At 38.6% G+C, this 25,997-nt stretch overlaps 1 protein-coding gene across 1 annotated transcript in view; it reads left to right on the forward strand.

Moving 5' to 3' along the window:
* Window positions 1-1,264: 1,264 nt before the first annotated feature.
* Window positions 1,265-25,997, forward strand: part of LPCAT2 (lysophosphatidylcholine acyltransferase 2) — a 68,233-nt gene continuing 43,500 nt past the window's right edge. Inside the window, exons 1-8 of the mRNA XM_058527829.1 lie at window positions 1,265-1,450; window positions 12,673-12,812; window positions 15,493-15,710; window positions 17,272-17,384; window positions 19,305-19,365; window positions 20,244-20,302; window positions 21,562-21,596; window positions 24,835-24,889. Coding sequence (XP_058383812.1) covers window positions 1,280-1,450; window positions 12,673-12,812; window positions 15,493-15,710; window positions 17,272-17,384; window positions 19,305-19,365; window positions 20,244-20,302; window positions 21,562-21,596; window positions 24,835-24,889 — 852 coding nt within the window. The 5' untranslated portion in view covers window positions 1,265-1,279. The remainder of the gene's footprint in view (window positions 1,451-12,672; window positions 12,813-15,492; window positions 15,711-17,271; window positions 17,385-19,304; window positions 19,366-20,243; window positions 20,303-21,561; window positions 21,597-24,834; window positions 24,890-25,997) is intronic.

The following is a 25,997-nucleotide window of genomic DNA, read 5'->3' on the forward strand; positions in this document are numbered from 1 at the left end:
GTAGTACACTGATATTAAGGCGCTCTGTTATACGGAGAAAATTCAGCTGCTCCCAGCATAATAGTACCTAAAAGCTGACATTTTTTTGAGTGCTTTTCTGTGAACACTACGCATGCATTATTTTATTTAGTTACTACAACCCTCTGGGGTAGGAATTTTTCCACTCCTAGATGAGGATACAGGCTCAGAGAGGTTAAGTGAGTAGCTGAAGCCACACATCTATCTGGTAGGGCTGAAAGATTCTGAGATTCTACAGTGGAAAGTTTGAAGGAGGCGCTGTCCCAGGGCCCAGACTCAGATCCTCACTGTGGCCTCCAGCCTGCTGTGAGCAGTGATCAGTAAGGATATGTCATTCATCATCTCCATCCTCTGACTCTCAGCTGCTCAGGGCTTGACCAAGTGGTCTCAGGTCCTGGGAAAATCCCTATCCTTCCCCTGCCCCTCCCCCCCATATAGGTCCAGAGAGGCCCTTGAACTTCCTCAGAGGGAAATGGAGCCACAGCCCAAGTCATTTCCCTTTTTGGGGCCAGGTTCCTCATCTAGCATGGAGGGCAATAGCTGTTTTTGCCTTTTTCTAGTAACAGCAGCTCAATTTCCCTTTGGAATCTCCCCACCGTCAGTCTATGTTTTGAGTGGAACAGATTCTAGTCCTGGTATCAATTTCTGTATTAGTCAGGACTCTTTCAGCTGTAACTGACAAACATCCAGCTCAGACTGGTTTAAGCAAAAACAAAACGTACACCAGAAATCAAACACATAAAACACCCACCCTGAATATATTAACTCCCTTAATGGAACAGCCGAGGGGTTGCTCCTAGAATTGCTGGATCCAAGTTCTGTTTATCCCCATTTTACAGAAGGGGGCAACTGAGGCTCATGGAGACAGTGACTTGACCAATGTCACAGAGCCAGTAAAAGAGATTGGTAATCCTAGTGGGCCTGATCCTAAAGCAGAGACCCCTGCCTAAACTGTCTGTCAATGGGGCACATTGCTCTGTGGGAAAAACATTCAGTTCCAAGGGGGCGGAGCTATATTAGCAAAGAGGACAAGCCGACACCTAAAAGGGTGGGGCTAGCGCTCAGGGGTGGGGCCAGAGCCTGGGTGCAGAGCCAGAGGGGGCGCGGCGAGACCAGGGCGGCTAGGTAACCCTGGCGCCTGCGCAGTGGCCCCGCGGCGGAGCCTCGGGCTGGGACTGCTGTGCGCGCTCAGCCTGGGCAGCCGCGCTCGCTCGGCGCTCGGCATCGGTCGCCTCGGTCCGGTCCGACGCCCGGCTGGGCCATGAGCCGGTGCGCAGAGGCGGCGGCGGTGGCGGCCACTGTGCCGGGCGCGGGCGTGGGGAAGGCGGGGCTGCGGCCGCTCATGGTGCCCCGCCAGGCGTCCTTCTTCCCGCCGCCCGTGCCCAACCCCTTCGTGCAGCAGACGCGGATGGGCACGGCGAGGCGCATCCAGGTGAGGGGCGGGGGTCTGAGAGAGGAGGCAGGTTCAGGTGAGGGGCGTGGGTCCAACAAGGGAGGCAGATCCAGAGGAGGGGCGTGGGTCTGAGAGGAGGCAGATCCAGAGGAGGGGCGTGGGTCTGAGAGAGGAGGCGGCCGCAGGGAAAGGCATGGGTCTAACAGGGGAGGCAGGTCCAGGTGAGGGGCGTGGGTCCAAAAGGGGAGGCAGATCCAGAGGAGGGGCGTGGGTCTAACAGGGGAGGCAGATGCAGGAGAGGGGTGTGGGTCTGAGAGAGGAGGTGGCCACAGGGAAAGGCATGGGTCTAACAGGGGAGGCAGATCCAGGTGAAGGGCGTGGGTCTGAGAGAGGAGGCAGATCCAGGTGAAGGGCGTGGGTCTGAGCGGAGGCAGACACAGGGAAAGGCATGGGTCTAACAGGGGAGGCAGATCCAGGTGAGCGCCTGGGTCTAACAGGGGAGGCAGATCTAGGGGAGGGGCATGAGTCTGATAGAGAAGGTGATCTGAGGGGGACATGGGTCTGACGGGAGAGGTTGTCTGAGGAGGTATGGGTGTCTCAGGTGGGTGTGACAGAGGAGGTGTCTGAGCAGGGCGTAAGTCTGGGACGCAAAGGCTCTGAAGAAGAAAGAGATGTAGATCTGAGAGGGGAGGGCTTTTGAAGGGGCCATGAGTCTGCAAGGGGCAGAGATGTGGGTCTGAGAACTGAGGGCACATGGCGAATGGTCTGAGGGGTGTGTGAGAAGAGAAGATGCAAAGAACATGGGCTTCTGAGAGGAAAGTCCTAGATTGGAGGAGGCTGAGCAGGCCAGTGGCAGAGGAAGCATTCCATGCTGAGAACGGGGCATAAATCTGCAAGAAAAACTTCAACTTGAGTTTGTCAGAGTGTAGTGGAAAGCCAACCTACTCCAGGAGAGTGGGTTTCGGAAGTCTTTTTCTTTTTTGCCTTAGGGAAGGAGAGGAGTCAGTCTGGAGTGGGGAGAGTGAGGGAGAAGGCAGAGAGCCCAGGTCTGAAATTAGAACAAGAAGTAAGGCTGGGATGATCTAGCCGAGCAGGGGCATCAAGGGTAGGAAATCAGAATCTAGGAAAAGGGATAATGTGGGTCCGCCTGAGATGTTCAAGAGTTTTTGGTCCTGAATCGTCTTTACCCAAACACTTCTCCTCAGTTCAAGGATGAGAGGTAGCCCAAACTTTCTTCCACTGTTGAAAATGGCTATATGCAAAAAGGAAGTTTCTTTTCCTTTCCTTTTTCTTGTAAAGTGCTGCTTTTACCATTAGCAGTTACATTCACTTTTTGGACTTCCTCTTTGGTGAAGTTAGTGATCAGAGAACAAGATAGACTATGCAGGCTACATTTGTCCTGTGTGTTCTGCATGAAAACATGGTTTGGTGTTTTCCTGTCCATCTCACACATTTCTTTACTTTGGATTTGAGATAGTGTAATTTTTGCGCAGCCTATGTGTATGCAGTGAGACCATTGTCCTCTATGGTGGAGGTGGGTTAAGTGCTGGGCTAAGCAGTGTGGGGTGGTGGTTAGAGTGATGGTAGATGAGTGTCTGGTTGATGAAGGGTGTGAGAGGGAAGGAGGAAGATAATGAATGCAGTCATACCTCTTTGTAAAGAAACTAAATGTTTAAAAATTTGACCTTCATGTCTTTAAGTGGATAGATGTTCCCTTTATGTCTTAAAACTTCTGAAATATTTCTAAATACATTGATTATCATTCAAGATTAATTTTAGTCTGATTTAGTCAAATCAGTCATACTTCAATGAAAGTATGTGCATCTATTTGGCTTCATATTTTGGAGGAAGGATTAAAGTGGCATATTGATAAGTATTGTACCTAGAGTAAATTAAGTTTTTTTATAGCATGGCCTGTTATTATTTAGAGAGCACCTCCAAATAACTCTTTAAGAGATGTACTATAATGGAAAGATGACTAGAGAACCCGCTGTTTATTATATGGCTTTAGCCAAGTCATTTAATCTCTCTCAACTTCACTGTCCTCATCTGTTAAATTGGAATAATAATACCTCAAAGAGCTAAAATTAAGTGAGATAATGTGTGAAAGAATGTGGTATTGTTTGCTGAATACTAGTTAATATTGATAGTTATCTTGTACTATTTGTTGTCTACGAATAGTATACTGTAATTAAAATTTACTACTTGGATTGAATGGAATTGAATATAGTGTGCTTATTTTTTAAGAAATTGAAAATCCACGTGGACCAGAGATACCAAAGGGGTTTTAATGGCTTGAATGTTCCGGGTAAAGAGAAGATTTAAATAGACGTGATTGGAAAACAACGTTCTCTATATTATCCAGTTTAAAAGATGGATGTACTTTCATTGAAGTATGACTTAATATGATTAATTCAGACTAAATTTAATCTTGAGCGATCATCAATGTCTTGCTTAAGGACTGTTGTCACTTTTGCATCTCATTATAGGACTTAGCTTTGCCCCTCCCCTTCTCTTTTTGACTGTTTAAGGGTCTGCTACTTAGTGACGTGGAAAAAAGTAGCCTTTCGTTTCCACAATAGAATATGGAATTGAAATGTTTGGTTGTAATTGTGGGGTCATTTACCATACCAAAAATATTAGTTGAATGCCTACTGTGTGCCAGGCACAATGCGAATCTCTGGAGATATAGCAGTAAACAAGAAAAATAAGGATCCTGCCAATCTAAAGCTGATATTTCACTGAAAAAGTTAAACAAGTACAAAAATATATAATTCCATGTTTTAATAAGGGCTATTAAGAAAATCCAGAGGAGAGGGTAATCCTGATAGAGTGTTAAAAGAACACCTCCCTACAGAGATGACATATTATCAAATGGAAATATGATGGAGAATCCTCTTAATTTGTCAAAGAGTTACTCAAAATTGGTTTATTAAGTACTGTTATTTGTTGCAAACCTGGAAATGGCACAGAAAAAGAGTGGCCTGATATTTAATATTAAACTTATTTAATTAAAATCCATAGTAGCTGCTTGTTGTGAATATGTGTAAATCTTATATGAATATGTTATAACCTCATTCCAACTCTCTCTTCAAGGTCTATGCTGTGGTCCTTTCTTGCAGTCAAGATTATTTCTTGGTTATTTGCTGTCTTTATGTGACCTGCCTTGGAGCTCACCCTCTGCAAATAGTCTTTCCTCCAGGGATGTTTGTCAAAAACAATCCAAGGCAAATGCTTAAAATCACAGCTGTCTGAGACAGTGAATAATGATTGGAGCAAACAATAGGCTAACCAAAAAGTTCACAAGAAAAAGCTAGCGAATGAGATGTCCATAGGGGACTTTGAAAAGCTTTGACATATTCCTGGGAATCTAGAAGGCCATCCAAATGCGTAGGTCTGTGTGCATGCCCATGGCTATACACATGCCCTGAAAACATCTGAGAATACCCTAAGCTCTCACCTCTGGCTAACCTTCAGTCTCTGTACAAACAGGAAGTAAAAGCTAAGGCAGAGTTGTGAACTTCCACCTGGCTGTGTGTTGAAGGTATGCCCCAACATGCGCACAGAGACCCTTTGCAAACACTGGGAAACTTATTGGTTCCAGGCACTTAAGGAACTATCTAATCATTAGCTGACTAGTAAGCTAACTGATCAGAGACTTCAGTAGCCACACAGGATGAAGAATACAGACTTTACATAATTAGTTCATAAAAGTCATTGAGCAAACAAACAACAACAACAAATAGCAACAACAACAAACCCTGGTGTTCGAGGAGAGTCTGATTTTCAGAGTTGCTATGTTGTATTATTTAAAATGTTCAGTTTTCAACAAAAAATTGCAGGATATGCAAAGAACAGTTAAAAATCTCCCATAAATAGGAAAAAAAAATCAGTCAATAGAAGCTATTCCTGAGGAGGCCTAGATGTTGGACCTACCATCCAAAGACTTTAAATCAGATATTTTAAATATGTTCAAATAACTAAAGTAAACTATGTATAAAGAACTAAAGAAAATTATAAGACAGTGTGCCACCAAGTGGAGAATATCAATAGAGATAGAAATTATTTTAAAAAAAGAACTAAATAGAAATTGTGGGGTTGAAAATTACAATAGCTGAAATGAAAAATTCACTATAGGGACTCAGCAACAGACTTGAGCAAATAGAAGAAAGAATCAGTGAACTTAAAGATAGGTCAATTGAGCTTATCTCGTCTGAGGAACAAAAAGAAAAAAGGATGAAGAAAAATCGAGAGAACCTCAGAGACCTGTAGAACACTGTTAAGTGTACCAACATAAGTGTAATGGGAGTCCCAGAAGGAGAGGAGAGAGAAAGAGACAGAAAGAATATTTGAGGAAATAATGGCTGAAAACTTGCCAAATTTGATGAAAAACAATCTACATATCCAAGAAGCTCAATGAATTCAAGTAGAATAAACTCAAAGATATCTGCACCTAGACACATCATAGTCATACTATTGAAAGCCAAAGAAAAAGAATCTTGAAAGCAGAAAGAGAAACAACTCATCATGTACAAGGAATCCTCAATAAGATTAATGTCTCATTGTTCATCAGGAACCATGGAGGCCAGAAAGCAGCATTCAAAGTGCTAAAAGTAGAGATTGTCTACCAAGAATTGTATAGCCCGAAAAACTATCCTTCAAAAATGAAGGAGAAATTAACAAAGCCAGAGAATTTGTCACTAGCACACATGACCTGAAAGTGATACTATAGGGAATTCTTCAGGCTGAAATGAAAGGACACTAGAGAGTAACTTGAATCCACATGAAGAAATGAAGAGTACTGGTGAAGGTAACTACATGTGTAAATATAAAAGCCAGTAAAAATATAAATTTTTGTCTTTAAATCTTTTTTTCTTCTATATGATTTAAAAGACAGCTACATAAAGCAATATTTATAGGTACGTGGATGGACATACAGTGTCTAAAGATGTAATTTATATGACAATAATGGCAAACAGGAGTAGGGAGGGAATAGAGCTATAAGAGTATAATTTTTGTGTACTATTACAATTAAATTGATATTAATCCAAACTAGATTATTATAAGTGAAGATGGGAACACTTAGGGAAACCACTAAGAAAATAAATTTTAAAATATAGTAAAAGAAATGACAAGTAAATTAAAATGGTACACTAGAAAATATCTATTTAATGTAAAAGAAAGTGGTAATGGAAAAATAGAGAAATAAAAAAAGACAAGCTATACAGAAAGAAAATAGCAAGAAAGCAGATGTAATCTTACCTTATCAGTAATCACATTAAATATAAATGGAATAAACACTAATTAAAAGGCAGAGATTGGCAGAATGGATAAAAATACATAATCTAATTATATGGTGTCTAAAAAAGAGACACTTCAGATTCAAATACCCAACTAAGTTGAAAGTAAAAGGAAGGAAAAAGATATACCATGCAAACAGTAACCAAGAGAGAACTGGAGGGGCTATATATATATACATTTTGTGTGTGTGTGTGTGTGTGTGTGAGGAAGATCAGCCCTGAGCTAACATCCATGTCAGTCCTCCTCTTTTTGCTGAGGAAGACCGGCCGTCAGCTAACATCTATTGCCAGTCCTCCTCCTTTTCCTCCCCAAAGCCCCAGTAGATAGGTGTATGTCATAGTTGCACATCCTTCTAGTTGCTGTATGTGGGACGCGCCTCAGCATGGTCCGACGAGTGGTGTGTCGGTGCGCACCTGGGATCCGAACCCGGGCCACCAGTAGCGGAGTGCGTGCACTTAACCACTAAGCCATGGGGCCAGCCCCCTGGAGGGGCTATATTAATATTAGATAAAGTAGACTTGAAGACAGAAATTGTTACTAGAGATTAAGGAGGACATTTTATAATGATAAAAGGGTTGATGCATCAAGAAGATATAACAGTTATATATAACCCTAACAACAAAGCCCGAAATACACAAAGCAAAACTGACAAATTGAATGGGGAAATAGACAATTCAACAATAGTAGTTACAGACTTCAATTCCCCACTTTTGATAGTGATAGAACAATGAAGCTGAATGTCAACAAGGAAATAGAAGACTTAAACAACACTATAACATACTATACCTCACAGATGTATGTGAAACAGTTCACCCAACAGCAACAGAAAACACATTCTTCTCAAGTGCCCACAGAACATTCTACAAGATAGATAATTATATTAGGCCATAAAACAAGTCTCAATAAATGTAAAAGGATTACAATAATACAAAGTATGTTCTCCAACCACAATGGATTGAAATTAGAAATCCAAAAGAGTAGAAAATTTTGGAAATTCACAAATACGTGGAAATTAAATCACACACTCCTGAATAATCAATGGTTCAAAGAAGAAATAATAAGAAAAATTAGTAAATACTTTGAGATGAATGAAAATGAACACACAACATATGAAAACATATGTGGCTAGCATTACCTTGATACCAAAATCTGAAAAAAATGTTATAAGAAAAGGAAATTGTGGACCAATTTCCTTCATGATCACAGGTATAAGAACCCTTAAAAAAATATCACAGGTCAAATACAACAATATGTGGAAAAGATAATATATCCTGTCCAAGTTTGGTTTATCCCAGGAGTACAAGATTGGTTTAACATACAAAAATTTCTGTTTCAGTATAATTCACCACATTAGCAGAACTTACAATGAGAAGCATACAATGATTTCAGTTGATGAAGCACTTACAGCTAACATTGTAATGATGAAATATCAAACCTGTTCCCCCAAAGTTTGGGAACAAGACAAATATCTTGTTCATCACTTCTCTTCAGCATTGTACTGTGGGTCCTAGCGAGTGCAATGAGATAAGAAAAAGAAGTAAAAGACATACAGATTAGAAAGGAAAAAATGTAACTCTCTTTATTCACAGATGACATGATTGTATATGTAGAACACATACAATCTAAAGAATCTGCAAAACAATGAACTGCTAGAACTAAGTGAACTGGGCTGGGTAGTAGGACACAAGATTAAAATGTAGAATCAATTTTATGTCTATATACTAGCAGTAAGCAATTGCAAAGTGAAATTAAATAATCTCATTTATAATAGCAATAAAATAACATTAAATACTTAGGAATATATGTAACCAAAAACATGTAAAACCACTGCACTGAAAACAACCAAACACTGTGGTGAGAAATTAATGAAGATTTACATGAATGGAGAGATATACCATGTTTATAAATTGGAAGAATCAGTATTATTGAGATGATAATTCCTGCCAAATTGATCTATTGATTCATTGAAATCCCAATAAAAATCCCAGGAGGATTCTTTTGTTTGTGTGGAAACTGGAAAATTAATTCTGAAATTTATGTGGAAATGCAAAGGATCTAGATTAGCCCAAAAATAGTTTGAAGAAAAAAAAGTTGGAGGACACACACTACCTGATTTCAAAACTTACTACAAAGCTACAGCAGTTAAGAGACTGGGGTGTTAACAGAAGGATAGATGAATAGATTGATGGAACAGAATAGAGAGCCCACACATATATGTTCGATTGATTTTTTTTTAAAGTTGCCAAGAAAATTCACTGGGGAATGTCAAGTCTTTTCAACAAATGGTGCTAGAACAACTAGGTAAATCTATGGATAAAAATGAACCTTGAGGGTCAGCCCTGGTGGCTTAGTGGTTAAGTTTGGCACACCCCGCTTTGGCAGCCCAGGTTTGGTTCTGGGCACGTACCTACACCACTCGTCAGTTAGTGGTCGTGCTGTGGTGGTGGCTCACATACAAAAAAAGGAAGATTGGCAGCAGATTTTAGCTCGGGGTGAATCTTCCTCAGCAAAAAAAAAAACAAAATAAGGGGGCCAGCCTAGTGGTGCAGCAGTTAAGTGGGCGTGCTCTGCTTCAGCAGCCCGGGTTCACAGGTTCAGATCCCAGGTGTGCACTGACACACCGCTTGTCAAGCCATGCTGGGGCGGCATCCCATATAAAGTAGAGGAAGGTGGGCATGGATGTTAGCCCAGGCCAGTCTTCCTCAGCAAAAAAAAAAAAGAAGATTGGCATCAGATGTTAGTTTAGGGCTGATCTTCCTCACAAACAAAACAAAACAAATCAGATAAACAAAAATGAACCTTGATCCCTACTGCATACTACACACAGAAAGAAATTTAAGACAGATCATAGATTGAAACATTAAAACCACACAGCTTTTAGAAGAGGAAGGAAATAATAAATCCCTTCATGACCTTGAAGTAGGTAAAGATTTCTTAGAAATGACACAGAAAATAACTAAACACAAAAATTGATAAATTAATCTTCATTAGAATTAAAATTCTTCTTATCAAAATATGCCATTAAGAAAGCGAAAAGGCAAGCTACAGAATGGGAGAAAATATTTTCAATACATGTATTGATAAAGGGCTTGTATACAGAACATATAAAGAACACCTACAAATTGATAAGAAAAAGACTAACAACCCAATACAAATAGTCCAAAGACTTGAACAGACACTTAACATAAGGAATTAAAGGAATGATCAATAAGCACATGAAAAATGCGCCCAACATCATTGTTCATCAAAGAAATGTGAATTAAAGCCACAGTGAGATTTCATTTTACACCCAGTTGAATGGCTACGAAGACTGACAACACAGAATGTTGGTGAGGATGTGGAGCAGCGGGAACTTTCATGCTTTGTGGGTGGAGATGTAAAATGGTACAGCCACTTTGGAATATGTTAGAAATAAAAAATCCAGCAAAGATGCTCCCAATTAAAAGATGTTTAATGGGATTAATTAGAAATAGTTTGCAGTTTCTTGCAAAGTGAAGTATACCTTAACCCAACAATTTCACTCCCAATGAAATGAAACTATATGTCCACACAGAGACTTGAACATTAATGTTCACAGAAGCTATATTCAGAGTAGCTAAAAGCTTATAATAGGACAAATGTCCGTGAACAGATGAAAGGATAAATGAACTGTGGTATATTCATACAATGGAATAAAACTCTGCAATTAAAAAGTCTTTACTATTGATACGTGTGACAACATGGTCGAATCTCAAAAATATGAAGTGAAAGAAGCCAGACATAAAAGAGTACATACTGTGTGATTTCATTTATATGACAATCTAAAACAGGCAGAACTATGGTGAGAGAAACCTATCAGTGGTTGCCAAGGGCCAGGGAGGGCGTATTGACTGTAAAGAGGCATGAGGGAACTTTTTTGGCTGATGGAAATGTTCTATATCTTGATTGTGGTGGTGTTTGCATAGGGGTATATATTTGAAAAACTCTTAATCTATATACACTTAAAATAGGTGCATTTTATTTTATATAAATTATGCCTTAATAAAGTTGATTTTTTAAAAAGGCTACCAAGACCAAACATTGGCAAGGATGTACAGTGACTGAAATTCTCATACGTTACCAGTGACACTAAAATGATACTTTGAAAAACTGTTTAGCAGTTTCTTATGAAGTTAAACTATGTCTGTGACCCAGCATTCCACTTCTAGATATTTACCTGAGAGAAATGAAAACGAATATCCACAAAAAGGCTTCTACAAGAATGTTTGTAGTGGCTTTATTCATAATAGCCCACAAAACAACCCAAATGTTTCATCAACAGGAGAATAGATAAACAAATTGTCATGTAGTCATACATAGAATAATACTCTGCAATCAAAAAGAATGAATTACTGATCTATAAAACAACATAGTTGAATTTCAAAAACATTACGTTCAGTGGAAGGAGCTGGACACACAAGAATGCACAAGGTATGATCCCATTTAAATGGCCTTTAAGAACAGACAAAACTGGGACCGGCCCAGTGGTGTAGTGGTTAAGTTTGTGTGCTCCTCTTTGGCGGCCCGGGGTTTGTGGGTTCAGATCCCAGGTGCAGACCTACACACCACTTATCAAGCCATGCTGTGGCAGGCGTCCCACATATAAAGTAGAGGAAGATAGGTACGGATGTTAGCCCAGGGCCAATCTTCCTCAGCAAAAAGAGGAAGATTGGTAACAGATGTTAGCTCAGGGCTAATCTTCCTCACACGCACACAAAAAAGAACAACAAAACTAATCTATGGTGATAGAAATCCAGCATTGGTTGCCTAAGAGGGTAAGGATTGGCTTGAAGAGGCACAAGACGACTTTCTGGGTGGTAGATGTGTTCTGTATCTTGATTGGAGTGGTGGTTACAAGAGTATACATTTATGAAAACACTGGATTATACATTTAAAATCTGTACATTTCCTCGTGTATAATTTTACTTCACACGTGCATACAAATAATTAGATTAAATTATATGTCAGAAAATTTGACAGATAAGTGGAATATTTTTGATGTTTCTCACAAATTATTTGATGATGCTCAGATTCACATTAGGGGCCAGTAGAGACAGAAGAAAGACAGCACTGAGTGGTGTAATTGGCTAAGAGAAAAAAAAAGACAATCTGATATACATAAGGACAGTTAATTTCACTTAAAAGGCAGTATGGTGTAGGATTAAGAGTAAGGTCTTTGTAACCAGGCTGGGTTGAAATCCTGGTGCTGCCGCTTAGTAACTGTGTGATCTTAGGCAATTTAACTTAACTCTCTCTGTGCCATACACTTGGTTGTACATAACACAACTTAAGGTTGTAAGAATCAAATAAGTTACTGTGTACCAAGTGCTTAGAGTGCCTGGTACATAGTAAGCATTCACATATTATTTGCTATTCTTATTTATTTAGTTTTCATTCTTATTCTTATTTTTTATTATTTTTATTTTTTCCTCCCCCATCTCCTTATTGTTATTACTTATGAAAGATAGGCAGGTATATAAAATGATTCATTTACTTCTTCACACTCTAATGCCTTTATTAACACCCCTCCGTCGACTTATAGCTCTCAAAAAGCAATTTCCCCCTCTTAATGTTGCTAGCTGCTACTTGTCTTCCCAGACTATTCAGCTTCGACTCCTCTAGGAAGCTCTCCCTGATTGCTAAGTCAGACATACCTTTTCTTTGTTCCCCCAGCATCCTCTGTTTACTTTCATTGATCAAGTTGTCTTACAGTATTTGGTTTTCTTCACTGTTTCTTTTGCTACATAGTGGGCTTTGTTAGACTAGATACAATGTCTTACTGGTCTTTGTGCTTAGATCCTTGTCTGGTATAGAGTAATGTTCAATTCATCCTTGTGTGAACGCATGAATACCACCAAACTTTCTTCTTGCGTGTTTCTGTTTGATAGCTACAGTATTAAAATAATATCCATTCATCTATTTTTATCAACTTTGACTTTCAGATTTTCTTTCTTGGAATTATCCTGCTTCCAATTCGCGCCTTGTTGGTGGGGTTAATTTTATTATTGGCATGGCCGTTTGCTGCAATTTCAACAGCATGCTGTCCTGAAAAGCAGACCCACCCAGTAACTGGTTGGAGGAGGTAAGAAGTGATTATGTATAAATATTAGGTAAATCAAGATGAAGAAGGGTCTATCATAGTTTTATCTAACTGCTACCTACTCAATTTTAATCATTTATTTTTCTCAGATGAAACTGTTCTTAATTTATCGGTTGAAGTTGTAATTTCCTAATATCGAAATATTTTGTTTTCTGACTTATTGACAAAAAACGATAGATCCCCAGTTCCGCAAGACCCAATTAGTATACCTGAAACCATTGCAGCTGAAAAATACCTGGCTTTCTTTGGCTCTTCCTCAGTTTTCACATTTGATTTTGTCCCCCTGTAGTAACTACATATTTTCTGCAGTGGTATAATTAAGTGGATCAATTATACAGGGGTTATTAGTAGTAAAAATTTAATTATTAATATAGCCTAGCTTTTTTAAACATTAGCTTGGAGGCAGAATGGAACTGCTTCTCAAGCATTATCTAGTTAGCATGATATTAGAGAAGAGACTGATCATGAATTAACAGAGTTACTGGTAAAAGTTCATTCCTATTGGGCAAAACCAGCTTGTCACCATCTGTATGTCCTGAAAGTGGGAGCTCTTAATGTGGACTCCATGGATTTCACAGAAATCCGTAGATGGGTTTAGGGCACTGTTGAACTCTCTGAAATTATGCACTTTTTTTTTTTTTTGTACACAAAGTTCTATTCCTTTCATCCAAATCTCAAATGAGAATACATCCTCCATAAATTTTGAGAAACACTGTTCTAAAAACTTTTTAAGAAATGTGCAGTTTTCTGTTCGATTCATGTTCTAGTAAACAAATGTCAATATTAAACACAAGGCTAGTTTGAAGTGAAACTGAGTCCAGTGCTGGCAACGCCCCCAGAGAACTAATGCCATCTCAGTCCTTGCCAATCGTACTCCTTTGTTTCTTCATAACACTCAAGTTTTCATGTTGTAAAAAAATACTTCAAGGGATGTTTTCATGACCCACCAATTCCTTTCAATTATTTCTTTGGTTTCTATTGTTAATGGCCTATGAAAACCTATGGTGATGGAAGGAATAGTCTAAGAATCCAGACGACAGATATAACAACTATTAGAAAAGCAAGTTCTACTTCTGTTAATAAGCCAGTCTCTCTACCTCCTCTCAAATAGGTCACATTGGAGTTACTATGCAACGCCAGACTTTTAGTCATTTTTTAAACATTTAAATAGAAGTGTTTGTGGCCCTGAATATGGGATATTTTGGAATGTAGTTGTTAGAAGCTACATAACTATAAATAAAAAATAGGAGCTATGGAAATTCTGTGAAGGGGTGAGCTTTTTATGCTTACATAAATAGAGATGTCAACTCTCAACTACAGGGCAAGAAGGGGAGATACGGTCATTTCCCTGTGCCCTCTGGAAAAGTCCTCTGGCTTTCTGGGTCTCACTTCTCCTTACTGTGAAATAGAAGTCAGAGAAACTTCCTCAGCAGCTAGTTGCTTAATAGCTCCTCACTGTGTTATTACAAGAATGTTGAGAGAATTAAATAGGAAGCCTATTTTTAAAGCTCTCATTAGATATCTTATGGGAGATATACGTATTTTATTTTTCATGCAAAGTTTATGCTTAGTTACATACTAAGATGTCATCCCATGTTTGCATTTCTACGAGTATGTTTTTGTTTCCATACTTGAGTTTATCAAGGATGGAGACTGCATCTTACTTGTCTTGTGTGTCCAGCACAGCTCCTGGCACAGTTTGATGAATGAATTAATTTTTAATGATAGATTCTTTTTAAAGAGTAAACAATTAGATTTCTGGAATTAAGTGCATCTCTGTTCTAAGGGAGTGATTTGGTGAATTTGCTTCTTAAGATTCTTGATGATATCTAAGAGCTATGATGATATAGATAGCAAGGCTTATTTTAAAAAAATTATTCCTGGGGCCGGCCCGGTGGCGTAGCGGTTAAGTGCGCGCGCTCCACTGCGGCGGCCCAGGGTTCGGATCCCAGGCGTGCACTGACGCACTGCTTGTCAGGTTATGCTGCGGCAGCATCCCATATAAAATGGAGGAAGATGGGCACAGATGTTAGCCCAGGGCCAGTCTTCCTCAGCAAAAAAGAGGAGGATTGGCAGATGTTAGCTCAGGGCTGATCTTCCTCACACACAGACACACACACACACACACACACACACACACACACACACAGAATTATTCCTGAAATAACTCTAAGACAGTTACAAGATGAGAGTTCTGAAAGTGTTTTGGGAAATAGCTGCATCTTTAATACATGTGGAATCCCAAGGTGACTCCTTTGAAGGGCAATACTGATGGATTTCTCAGTGGGGGATGTGTGTTGAAAATTCATTCTTACCACTTTATAGTCACAAAATAATGGAGCCACTTATTAGCCATATGTCCTTGGATAAATTACTACTCTGTGCCTCAGTTTTCACATCTGTAAAATGAAGATAATCGTAAGTAATACCTATTTCCTAAAATTGGGCTGAAAATTAAAGAAATTAAAATACGTGAAGTATTTAGAATAGTGCCTGGCAGTGAGAGCTCCATGTTAAGTCTTAGCTGTTTTTCTTCTTAGCTACATTTTAAAATAAAGTGTTCTGACATGTGTTTGTTTTCATATTGTGTTTTAGAGTAACGCCCTGCTGTTAGCTGCAATTAGCCAAGCTAATAATGTCTTTTTTATATTTATTTCCAAAGGACAGTTACCCAACCAGTTTTGAAGTTTCTGGGTCGTGCTTTGTTCTTTTCGATGGGATTTATAGTTACTGTGAAAGGAAAGGTCGCAAATGCTGTGGAAGCCCCGATTTTTGTGGTGGCCCCTCATTCGACGTTCTTTGATGGAATCGCCTGTGTGGTAGCCGGGTTACCGTCTATGGTATCTCGAAATGAGAACGCGCAGGCGCCTGTGGTTGGCAGTAAGTACTTGTAAGATAACATAGATAAAATATTTTCATGCTCAGGGGCCGGCCCAGTGGCGCGAGTGGTTGGGTGCGTGCCGGGGTTCGCCGGTTTGGATCCCGGGCGCGCACCAATGCACCGCTTGGCAGGCCATGCTGTGGCGGCGTCCCATGTGAAGTGGAAGAAGATGGGCATGGATGTTAGCCCAGGGCCAGTCTTCCTCAGCAAAAAGAGGAGGATTGGCAGATGTTAGCTCAGGGCTGATCTTCCTCACACGCACATAAAAATATATATGTATGTCTTCATGCTCATGCTTTGAATTTAAAAAAATCGTATGTAGTTTATTGGTAGACTTTTTTTAAAACTTGAAAATAATAAAACATTTCAAACATATTCCCGTTCTTTTAATGAGGTACTATATTGAAAGAAGGAATTTATGAAAAAAAAAAATAGAGACTTCCCTATCGGTACCCTTGTGATTTTTTTTTTAAATCTTACCTTTATTACTGAACCATCACCTCTTTCTCTTCTTATATATATACCTGGTCAGAAAGACCAGGTTTTAAATGCCAAACATGCTTGATTTTTTTTGAGAGAGAACTGAACCGAAGAATTTGCGAAAACACAAGTTACGTGCTATTTCATGAATTTCTCTTCAGGATATTAGGCTGATAAACAAGCTGTGTCTTTTCTCCTAACTCTGTTTTCTTCATTACTGCCCCCAAATCTCCATGAGGGAACAATGTGTGACTCCTTGAAAATTATGGTGTGGAACAATACATGCTTCCTGCCATAAAAAATAATGAAGCAAGTGAAATGTTTTTCCCAGCAGATGCTTGGGTCTCTCCCTAAGGTATTAGTCTCCAAGTAACTGCTCCGGGTTGTCCCAAGGTTATTGCAAACATCAAGAGATGAGAGAGTGGGCGTGAAGCTGCCTGATGTTGCCTTGGTGCTCTGAAGAAATAATAGGAGTTCTTGCAGCTTTTGTCATTCAGTTCAGAAAGACACTTTTTTTTTTCAGTGTAACCGCTTTGCTTTGTGTAATATGGTGTTTTCCTGAAAACTTGTTTAGCAATAGCTTTTTGGTAAATTGAAGGTTTATTTTGCATAAGGAAGCTACCCACTTAAAAGACTGTTGTGCTGAAAATTTTAGTAAAATGAATAATAATTGCCCCCTGTTCATGTGTACTGTGAATTCACTATGAATCAGTTTTCAGGATATTCTTAAAATAAAACAAGATAATCTGGTAGTATATCCCACAGGTTTAATGTCAGTTGAGGAGGAAGACATTTAGGGAGTAAATTGTATTTGCTTCTTTACATATTCTTTCTGCTAACTCCTATTAAATCAATGAAATATTTTTTGTCTAAATGTCCACCTCTCCTTTTGAAACCGGAAGCTAAGTTCTAATGAACTTTGCATTAGAATTTTTTTTTGTTTGTTTTTAAGTTGACCTCTTTGATTTGCTATATCTTGAGATTTTCCATAAAATTTGTGTCATGATTTATCCAGTATCATTGCTATGGTAGCTTGAGCGACAGGACTGACTTGGTTGTGACTGTTCATTTGTTTTACAGGACTGTTACGAGCTCTGCAACCAGTGCTGGTATCCCGTGTCGATCCAGATTCTCGAAAAAACACAATAAATGAAATAATAAGGCGAGCAACATCAGGAGGGGAGTGGCCCCAGGTGAAAAACAGTAGATGTTCATTTACATATGTTGAGAGTTTATTTATTGTACGTTTGTAAACATGCTCATTTGGATCCACAGATAGCAATATCTGGAGACACCTGTGCTAGATGTCTTTAGCATAATAGAAGCAGAATAAATGAGTGAATATTAAGACGTTCTCTTCCCCATGAGACATTCTGTGGACTTAAATGTATCATTCTTGTTTATTCTTCAAACTCTTTGAACCAATTTTTACTTTGTGTCATAAAAAGTAATTCTCTACCTCTGAATTTATTTACCATCTTAAAGATGAGATACGAAAGCTCAATTATACTCAACAATATGGTGGGTTTATTGAAAAAGTGATTACAATTTTTAATCTTATCTGATTAAATCTGAATTAAACATCTGGGATGTTTAGTTCAGGGGGCATATAAGAATCACCTGTAGAACTTTCTCAAGCTTTACCATCTCACCACCCCTTCTTCTGGAATGCCTTTTGAAGGTGAGGGAGGGACAACATTTATTGGATAAGGAAAGCCTCATGGGTGCTTCTGATAAGTATCCCTCTATCTGTGCCTAGGTGAAAACAAGCGATCTCTAGCAGAACTAATGTCTTGCAGTGATCTGGCCACCCATGATGATGTATAGATGTCAAAGTAACCAGAGGAGTATGACCAACCAGGAGGTTTTAGAAACTAAGGCATGAGAAGAATGATTTAAAAAGTGACTGGGGAGAAATGGCATTTGGAATAAGTGTTCAATTTTTCTCTTTGGATCCAAGGAATATATCTAGGACTGGGAGCTGAAAGTTAACAAAGTAAATAGATTTCAGCTCTTTTTGCTGATCCTGAGGAACTTTCTGTCCGGAGGTACAATGGTCTGATTTGGAATCCTTTTCTGGAATTTTTAGGCATTGGCTAAGCAACCACTTGAGGGGGATATTGTAGAAAGAATTCAAGCATTAGAAATCCTAGATGACTTTTAATGCCCCTTCCAGCTCTGAGATTTTATGATTTACTCTATATCCATTCATTGTTAATAGTGTAGCTATAGAATTTCCACTGAATAAATCATATTTGATATTGTATCTGATCGTGATAGGAAACTCATTTTTTTTTAATTAGAGGATGGAATTGAACCTTCATAATTTTTATGTTACAGGTAACCTGTTTTTGTGGCAATTTAGCCTAATGTTTTCCCTCTCCATTATAAAATACACATATTAACTGAATACACATACTAACTACAGTGAGTGCAGAAATTTTCTTATTTTATTTTGTACCTAACAGTTTCCTCTTTGCTAAATTCTAAAAGCTTCAGAAAATCAAGCCATTCAGTTAATGGGGAAACTAACTGTACTGCAATCTTTCACATGGAAAACGTGAAGGAGTATGTTAAAACCTAAACATACTTCCTCAAAGAAAGATGCTAAATTGAATTCCATATGTCAACTAATTCAAGTAAGCATAAGGCGTATTGTCCTCCATTTTCTCCCATACATCCCTAAACTATATGTTGTAGGAGTGGATATCATTTAATGGGAAAATTGAAACAAAGAAAAGTAGGAAATGATTTGTTTAAGGATGTATAGCAGTAGAAGAAAGAATTTAATGTATACTTTGACCATGACTTAGTGTCTGCATCTTCTTTTAAATTTATTCAGATCATAGCATCATCATTAAGAAATATTTACTAAGTGTATTCTCTATTCAAAGCCTTAATCCATTTTCTAATTATCTTAATGATCAGACTACACTTCTTTTAGAGGAGAACCAGATAATCTGATTCTAGCTTTCGTTAGAATCAAGTGTTAGCCTTTTATTTCATTTCTGTTTTACAAGACCTGGCAGCTATTTGTGAAGTCATAAGAAAGCAAGTAAAGAGGTAATCTATTAATTAGACTGAAATATTAAATCTATTCCTTTTCTTCCAAGATGCTAGTTTTCCCAGAAGGTACTTGTACTAATCGGTCCTGTCTGATTACTTTTAAACCAGGTGAGATAAATTAAATTATGTATTGTGACAAAGTAGTATGGCAGATTTCTCAAATGATTTGATAGTAATACACAAAATAACTCGTTAGTTTGCTCTGAGCATTTCTCCTTTTCTGATAAAAAGTTTTTAACGTTGTGAATCCACTCTTTTGCTTTCTCTTTTGGTATCATAACCCCTTCTTCCTTGGAGTGTCGCGCGCGCGCGCGTGTGTGTGTGTGTGTGTGTGTGTGTTGTTTGAGCAGAAACCACTGGCAGATTTTTCTTTTCCTCCAAGGATCCCCTCACAGACACCTGGGGTCCTGTGTCATCAAATAGAAAAGCTGTTTCAATTATCATGATAATGCCTTCAAATGCCTTCTAAGGTTCACTCCTTTTTTTCATATTATGAAGTCGTGAATTTCATAGTAATGTGTAATTTCATAGTAATTGATAATGCTTTAAAATATTTTTGTGTTGGCTGCTAGAATGCTCAGAGCCAAAATTAGAGCTCACTTCTACCAAGTGTGGTAGTTCTTGTTCCAAGCACTTGGTTTCATCTAGATTTTCTTCTTATTTTCTCTGTGTCTTGGTTTTATCATTACTTTCTTTTAAATCCTGTTTAATAATAGGTATTTGGAAAACAAAAACAAGTGGAGTTGTAAATAAATAAATATTTTAGGTGACTTAGGCACAACGTTTAATATTTTGCTTACATAATTCTGAATTTTAAAAAATCTCTCATTTTGGTGAACACTAGGGATTTACCAACATACAGCGAATAGTTGATGTGTACTCTTAAAACATTCAGTATATGTGTACCATTTATTATTAATGTTGTCTTTATTGTGAAACTTGTATTCATATAAAGAACGTGTCATAAAATTTCCATGTGGTTATAGGAGCCTTCATTCCAGGAGTTCCGGTTCAGCCGATCCTCCTCAGATACCCAAACAAGCTGGTAAGCATGGTGTTTCACTATGGGAAGAATTTCAGCGTCCCAAACAGCACCAATGCCCTAGGGCATCTTTTCACATTTGAATAAAGGTGTGGATGGGTAAATGGTGGAAGTGGATGGGTAGACCCATTCTCTGTGCCACATTTAGTTTTTTAAAGTTTTCAAGATAGGCATATATTTGTTGATACCAATGTTACATACTGTTTTGGCTTTTACTCAGCTACAGGAAGACATTCCTGAGCTGCTACTCTGTTGTCACTATGATGGGACAATTAAGTCTCAGGTTCAGGGTCTCATTAGACTGGACATTAGAAAACTTGTGTAAATTTGTGATTTTCATTAAGCTTAGAAGGAAATGTTTCCAGATTCAGTGGTCATTACTGGGGGAGGAGGATTTAATTAGGATAAATTTGGGATAGATTTGGTATTTAATTACTAGCTCAGTACTTGCTAGCTATGTGACCCCTGGCAAGTAGCTTAAGCAAGAAACTATCTGAAAAGAAGGTAACATCCTGTAGAAAGTCCACAGTTGGCTCAGGAGATAGCCTCTACTGCTCTAGCTAGGTACATTGTTACCTTCTGGATATTGATTGTGCCGCCATTTTCCTAAATAAAGGTTTCTTGGAGGATGTTTTGGTTCTAAGAGGAACTTTCTTTACTAGAGAATTTACATAAAAAAGGCAAGAGGTAATTTTTAATTATCTATGTGTTGAAGATTGAGTTCTTGATCAATTCAACTTTCTATTCAGTGGCTGGTTTCTCAGCCTGGGACATCTATGGTTAAAAAAATTAAAATCTATCAAACTTTTACTCACTGTGTTTCTGCCTATGGGTTTGCATTTTTCATTTATTCAAATTCTTTCACTATGCACTGCTTTAATCTTTTTTCCTAAATAACTCTTTTTTTGGAGAATGATGTAGTTTGATTTTTCTAAGCAAATTAGTTATCGGATATGTTCCTATGGGGAGAAAAATAGCTAAGCATGCATAATAGTTTAAAAAAAAATTCAGAGCAACTTAGTTCCATAAAAAGATAGGTGGAAGATAGATAAGGAAGATGGATCTTTGCTATGTAGATATATAATCCAAGAATTCATAGATCAGTTCACTGTTGTTTAACAATAATACTCTGTTTGCTTTATTTTTTAACATATTGTTTTAATTCAGAAAAAAGTACATGAATACCAATATTAAAGTAAGATTTTTGTATTATTGGGTAATTTTTCTCTGGACTAACAGTTTAAATACTTTTGTTATTGTAGGATACTGTGACTTGGACATGGCAAGGATATACATTGTAAGTTGCTTATATCTATTATCGGTGTATATAAATTTTATTCTAGTGAAGGAAAAGAAAGATAATTTCTTTAAAAAAAAAAACAAAACAAGCTTGTCTTTATAAAAGTAAAGATTTCTAATCAGCTCCTTAAATCTTGTAACTGATAAGTCTCTATAGAGAGAATAACTGTCTTGCCCATTAGCCACCAGTGTCTCCCATGTGCAGAATTCGAGTTGTCTGTCATGTTCTAATGAGTCTCAAGTGTTTATCTCCAAATTCTTAAGAAACATTCCAGTGACCTAGTTTGCATCATACTTAGCATTAATTTTGTAGTTTCATTTCCATCGCAGATTTACCATTATCCAGTGTCTCCATCGTTGTTTTACTCTATTGATTTAAGCAGCCCAGAGCAATTCAGTCATATGGCCTGAAATAGTTGTGATGTGTCTGACTTGAGTTGAGAAAATAGCTAGCCAAGCTTTCAGTTCCATTCTTGGATTTTAAAAGTCTAGCAATCAGCAGTTTCTGTAAACATTTAAGAGAGGAGAGGAATACAGTTTCACTATTAAGCAAGCTGAAGTGAAATAGGCCTTTAAAAAGAACAGAACACGTAGACTCTTACTTTCTATCAAGAAGGTCTTTTGTTTAGGTTCCCTGGAAAAGTCTGAGCCTGTTTTCATTGGTGAGAGTCCTCTGAAACACCTGGGTTTGAGGCTTTGCCCTGGAGCCCACCAAGTAGTGCATTTTGATGCTGTGATATACAGAGTTCAGGTAACATTGTTGATGCGTAGGAGACAACCACTTGGAGAAATCATTATTTGCCTTCAAGTACATTGTGGGCTTCCTTCCATACCTTTTAGATAATCCAAACAACTTCTGAAAGTCAGATTTTTTTTATACTGCATACTTATTTTCTCCATTTTGTGTGTGTGAATTGCTTTGAAATAACAATTTAAATCAGAATAGGTCATTGGTGGGCCAGCTACGTGTATTAATGTTTATTAACATGTGAAACATTTATGTTTCTGTTATGCTTCAGTCCTTGGTAATTCAAATTAAGTAAACCCCACCAAAAATAAAGAATATACATTGTAAAGAGTATCTAGATGTTATGTTATCTTTAACTGTTCAGGAAATCAATTTATTCATTTGGCTAGAACACATGTGTTTTGTCATTACTGATTTTGAATTCCTGGTTTTCAGCTTTTATACAAGGGAAAATTAGGAGAAACAAGTAATATCAGAGCATTTGAGAAAAAGAAATGCCTAAAAATTAGGTGGATAGTGTATGTTTCCTGAGGGCTGTCATCCGTGTGGCCTTTACAAGTTAAGTTCCTTATGGAGATGGTGGCTTTGGGTTCACTGTGCAGTCAATGTGACTTTTGTGGTTTTGCAGTAGTCTAGGTAGATGTGAAGGTCAAATGGGAGAAGTCTTTTCTGGAAGGGGGATCAGGGATAGAAAATAGAGTGGTTTAGTTACTCTAGCCTTCTAACCCAGGAAGCATGTGATGAAGGGAAAAAGAAAATAGGAGAGGGAATTCAGAAAAGAAAGAGAGGAAAAAAGTATTTTCAGAGTTAAAGATTTCTTGGGATGTGTAAACAAACACAAAATCTTCAAAAGGCACAACTTTGTTTTGTCCAAATGCAGTTACCTATGGTAACTCTCACTTGCACCTTTACCTTCTGATCTGCTTCATGACGTATTAGCACGGTGTCTGTTCCTTCTAAATCAATTTTCTCACTTGCCTTGCTCCAAGTGCTGCTCTCCGCTCAGATTCTAAGGAAGAGATTCTACACCAAAGCAGATACCCTAAGGGACAGGGGGAATAAACTTCGAGAAGGGGCAGCTGTGAAAAGCTGTTTTGTGTCAGTCTAGAAAGCGTTGTTTGGTTTGTGTGTAGTGCAGACAACACAGGTTGAACGAGATCTTATGTGTGGTTTCATTTTTTTTTTTACAGCATTTCAGAATTTTCAGAACAGAATTATCTATTCAAATCCCCAAATTCCAAAGCTCAATTTAAATAATTAAAGAACGATTTACTCTATGGTAGATAATATGGATTGACTTTATTTGTTTGGGGTTGGTAGTAAAAGATATTTCCCTTTCAGATGGAAGGTTGGAAAACTGATACTTCTTTTAACAATTTATAATTAATTATGGAATTGGCAAATCTATTTCCGAAATTCCTTTTTTTTAAACTAAATCTCTTGTTCATATTCCTAAATTCCTTGTCTTAAGTAAATCCTTTCAAGTAATTTTTACAGATAAATCAGATTTTAATTTCTTAATAGCGAAAAAAGGTTGGTTGGTTGTTTTCTTAGACATGTTGTCTAATCCACTCTGACAGATTTCTGGGTCATCTGTCTAAATGAGGCTAAATAAAAATCCCATAGAAATCTTATCCAGAGAGTCTAAATATGTACTAGAAAGCTGCAAGTAGGAACAACTATTCCGAAAATTATCTTTGAGAGGATTGGTTACAATCATTTTAAAGAAAACCTTTGTCTAGCTTTACAATGAAATTTAAAACTCTTCAGAAAATTTCCTCATAACTGAAACACTTATTGGTAACTGGGAAAATTATGGTCAAGTTTCTGCTTTTAAGGATCTGCTTTTAAGGAAAGGCCCACTGATTTTTTTTTTTTTTTTTTTTTTAATATCAGAAAAGAGTTTAGGGGCTGGCCCAGTGGTGGAGTGGTTAAGTGTGCGTGCTCCGCTTCGATGGCCCAGGGTTCGCAGGTTCAGATCCCAGGCGTGCACCAACACACTGCGTGTCAAGCCATGCTGTGGCAGCATCCCGTATAAAGTAGGGGAAGACGGGAACGGATTGGCATTGGATGTTAGCTCAGGGCTGATCTTCCTCACAAAAAAAAAAAAAGAGTTTAGTAATGTAGTGTGCCACTCAGGAGTTTCCTATAAACACATTTACGTACTTTAAAATGTGGCCCTGGGTACTTTCTCTAGGGACTTAGGCCTATGAGCCTGAGTTGTCAAGGAGACTTCAAATTTGGGGTTTAGTCTGCAGCTCTGACTCACAAATACGTATTTGGTATTGCATTTGGTGATTTAACTTTAGAGTATCAAGAATAGTTTTCTAAGCCCAAGAAGTGTCCTAGCTGCAGTGTGGCATTTATAAACACAAAATACATATGAAGTGTGGCGGGGAGGTGCTGTGTAAAGAAAGGATTGTTGAGTAATATTAGATGGTACTTGTGTTACCATATAAAGGTGCCCTTCTCTTTTTTTTCTCTTCAGCATTCAACTTTGTGTGCTTACTTTCTGCCAGCCCTTCACAAGGGTGGAAATTGAGGTAAGTCATTCAAAATGTAGCCTTGGCAACGGTCCACTTCGGTGGCCCGGGTTAGGTTCCCAGGTGCGGAACCACACCACCCGTCTGTCAGTCGCCGTGCTGTGGCGGCGGCTCACATAGAAGAGCTAGAAGGACTTACAACTAGGATATACAGCTATGCACTGGGGCTTTGGGGAGGGGAAAAAAAAAAAAGGAGAGGAAGATTGGCAACAGATGTTCGCTCAGGCCAAATCTTTCCCAGCAAAATGTAGCCTTGGATCTTGAGATTTGGCCTTTCCTTTTATTTTGAATTTCTAGTCTAGAGAGACCAGATATATAAAGGTTAGAAATTAAACCCAGCCCCTTTAAAATGAGCCCTTTAAAATAATCTGCGTGTCTAGACCTAGGCTGTTAGATCAAGCCCTTAGAATGACACCAGGAAACACCTCTAACTTCCAGGAACTTCTAATGTGTAACAACCTGGCTTGCCAGCTTTGCATCACCTGTTCTGTCCTTTTATTCCTTTTAATGGTGACCCCTGCCCAGCTGGATGGTATGTCTTCCCATCCTGACAGAGGGAGCCGCTGTAGCTGAGGGAGCCCCACAGCCCCTTGAAGAGTATGTTCTGAGGGGCCAGCCTGGTGGCGTAGCAGTTAAGTTCGCACGCTCCGCTTCAGCGGCCTGGGGTTCACAGGTTCGGATCCCGGGCGCGGATCAATGCACCGCTTGTCAGGCCGTGCTGTGGCGGGGTCCCATATAAAGTAGAGGAAGGTGGGCATGGATGTTAGCCCAGGGCCAGTCTTCCTCAGCAAAAAGAGGAGGATTGGCAATGGATGTTAGCTCAAGGCTAATCTTCCTCACACACACACAAAAAAAGAGTATATTCTGTGAAAGCTGAGAGGTACTACTTGGGGTTGCCAGAGAGGCACAGAGGTCAGAAGCCCTCACTTTTGGAATCCCTCTGCACGTGGAGAGCCTGAGGAAATAATATCTGGGAGGCAGCTCATGCCATCCTTCACAGGACAGGCTTTTGGTCTGAGTTGCAGTGGCAGGTGGGGAGTCAGGGAGTAATTAGATCATTCTGAGAATTCTGACCAGATTTTTAAGACTCTGAAGCTTGGTTCCAGAA

This window comes from Diceros bicornis, chromosome 32 (genome assembly GCF_020826845.1).
Source record: "Diceros bicornis minor isolate mBicDic1 chromosome 32, mDicBic1.mat.cur, whole genome shotgun sequence".
Taxonomy (NCBI): Eukaryota; Metazoa; Chordata; class Mammalia; order Perissodactyla; family Rhinocerotidae; genus Diceros; species Diceros bicornis.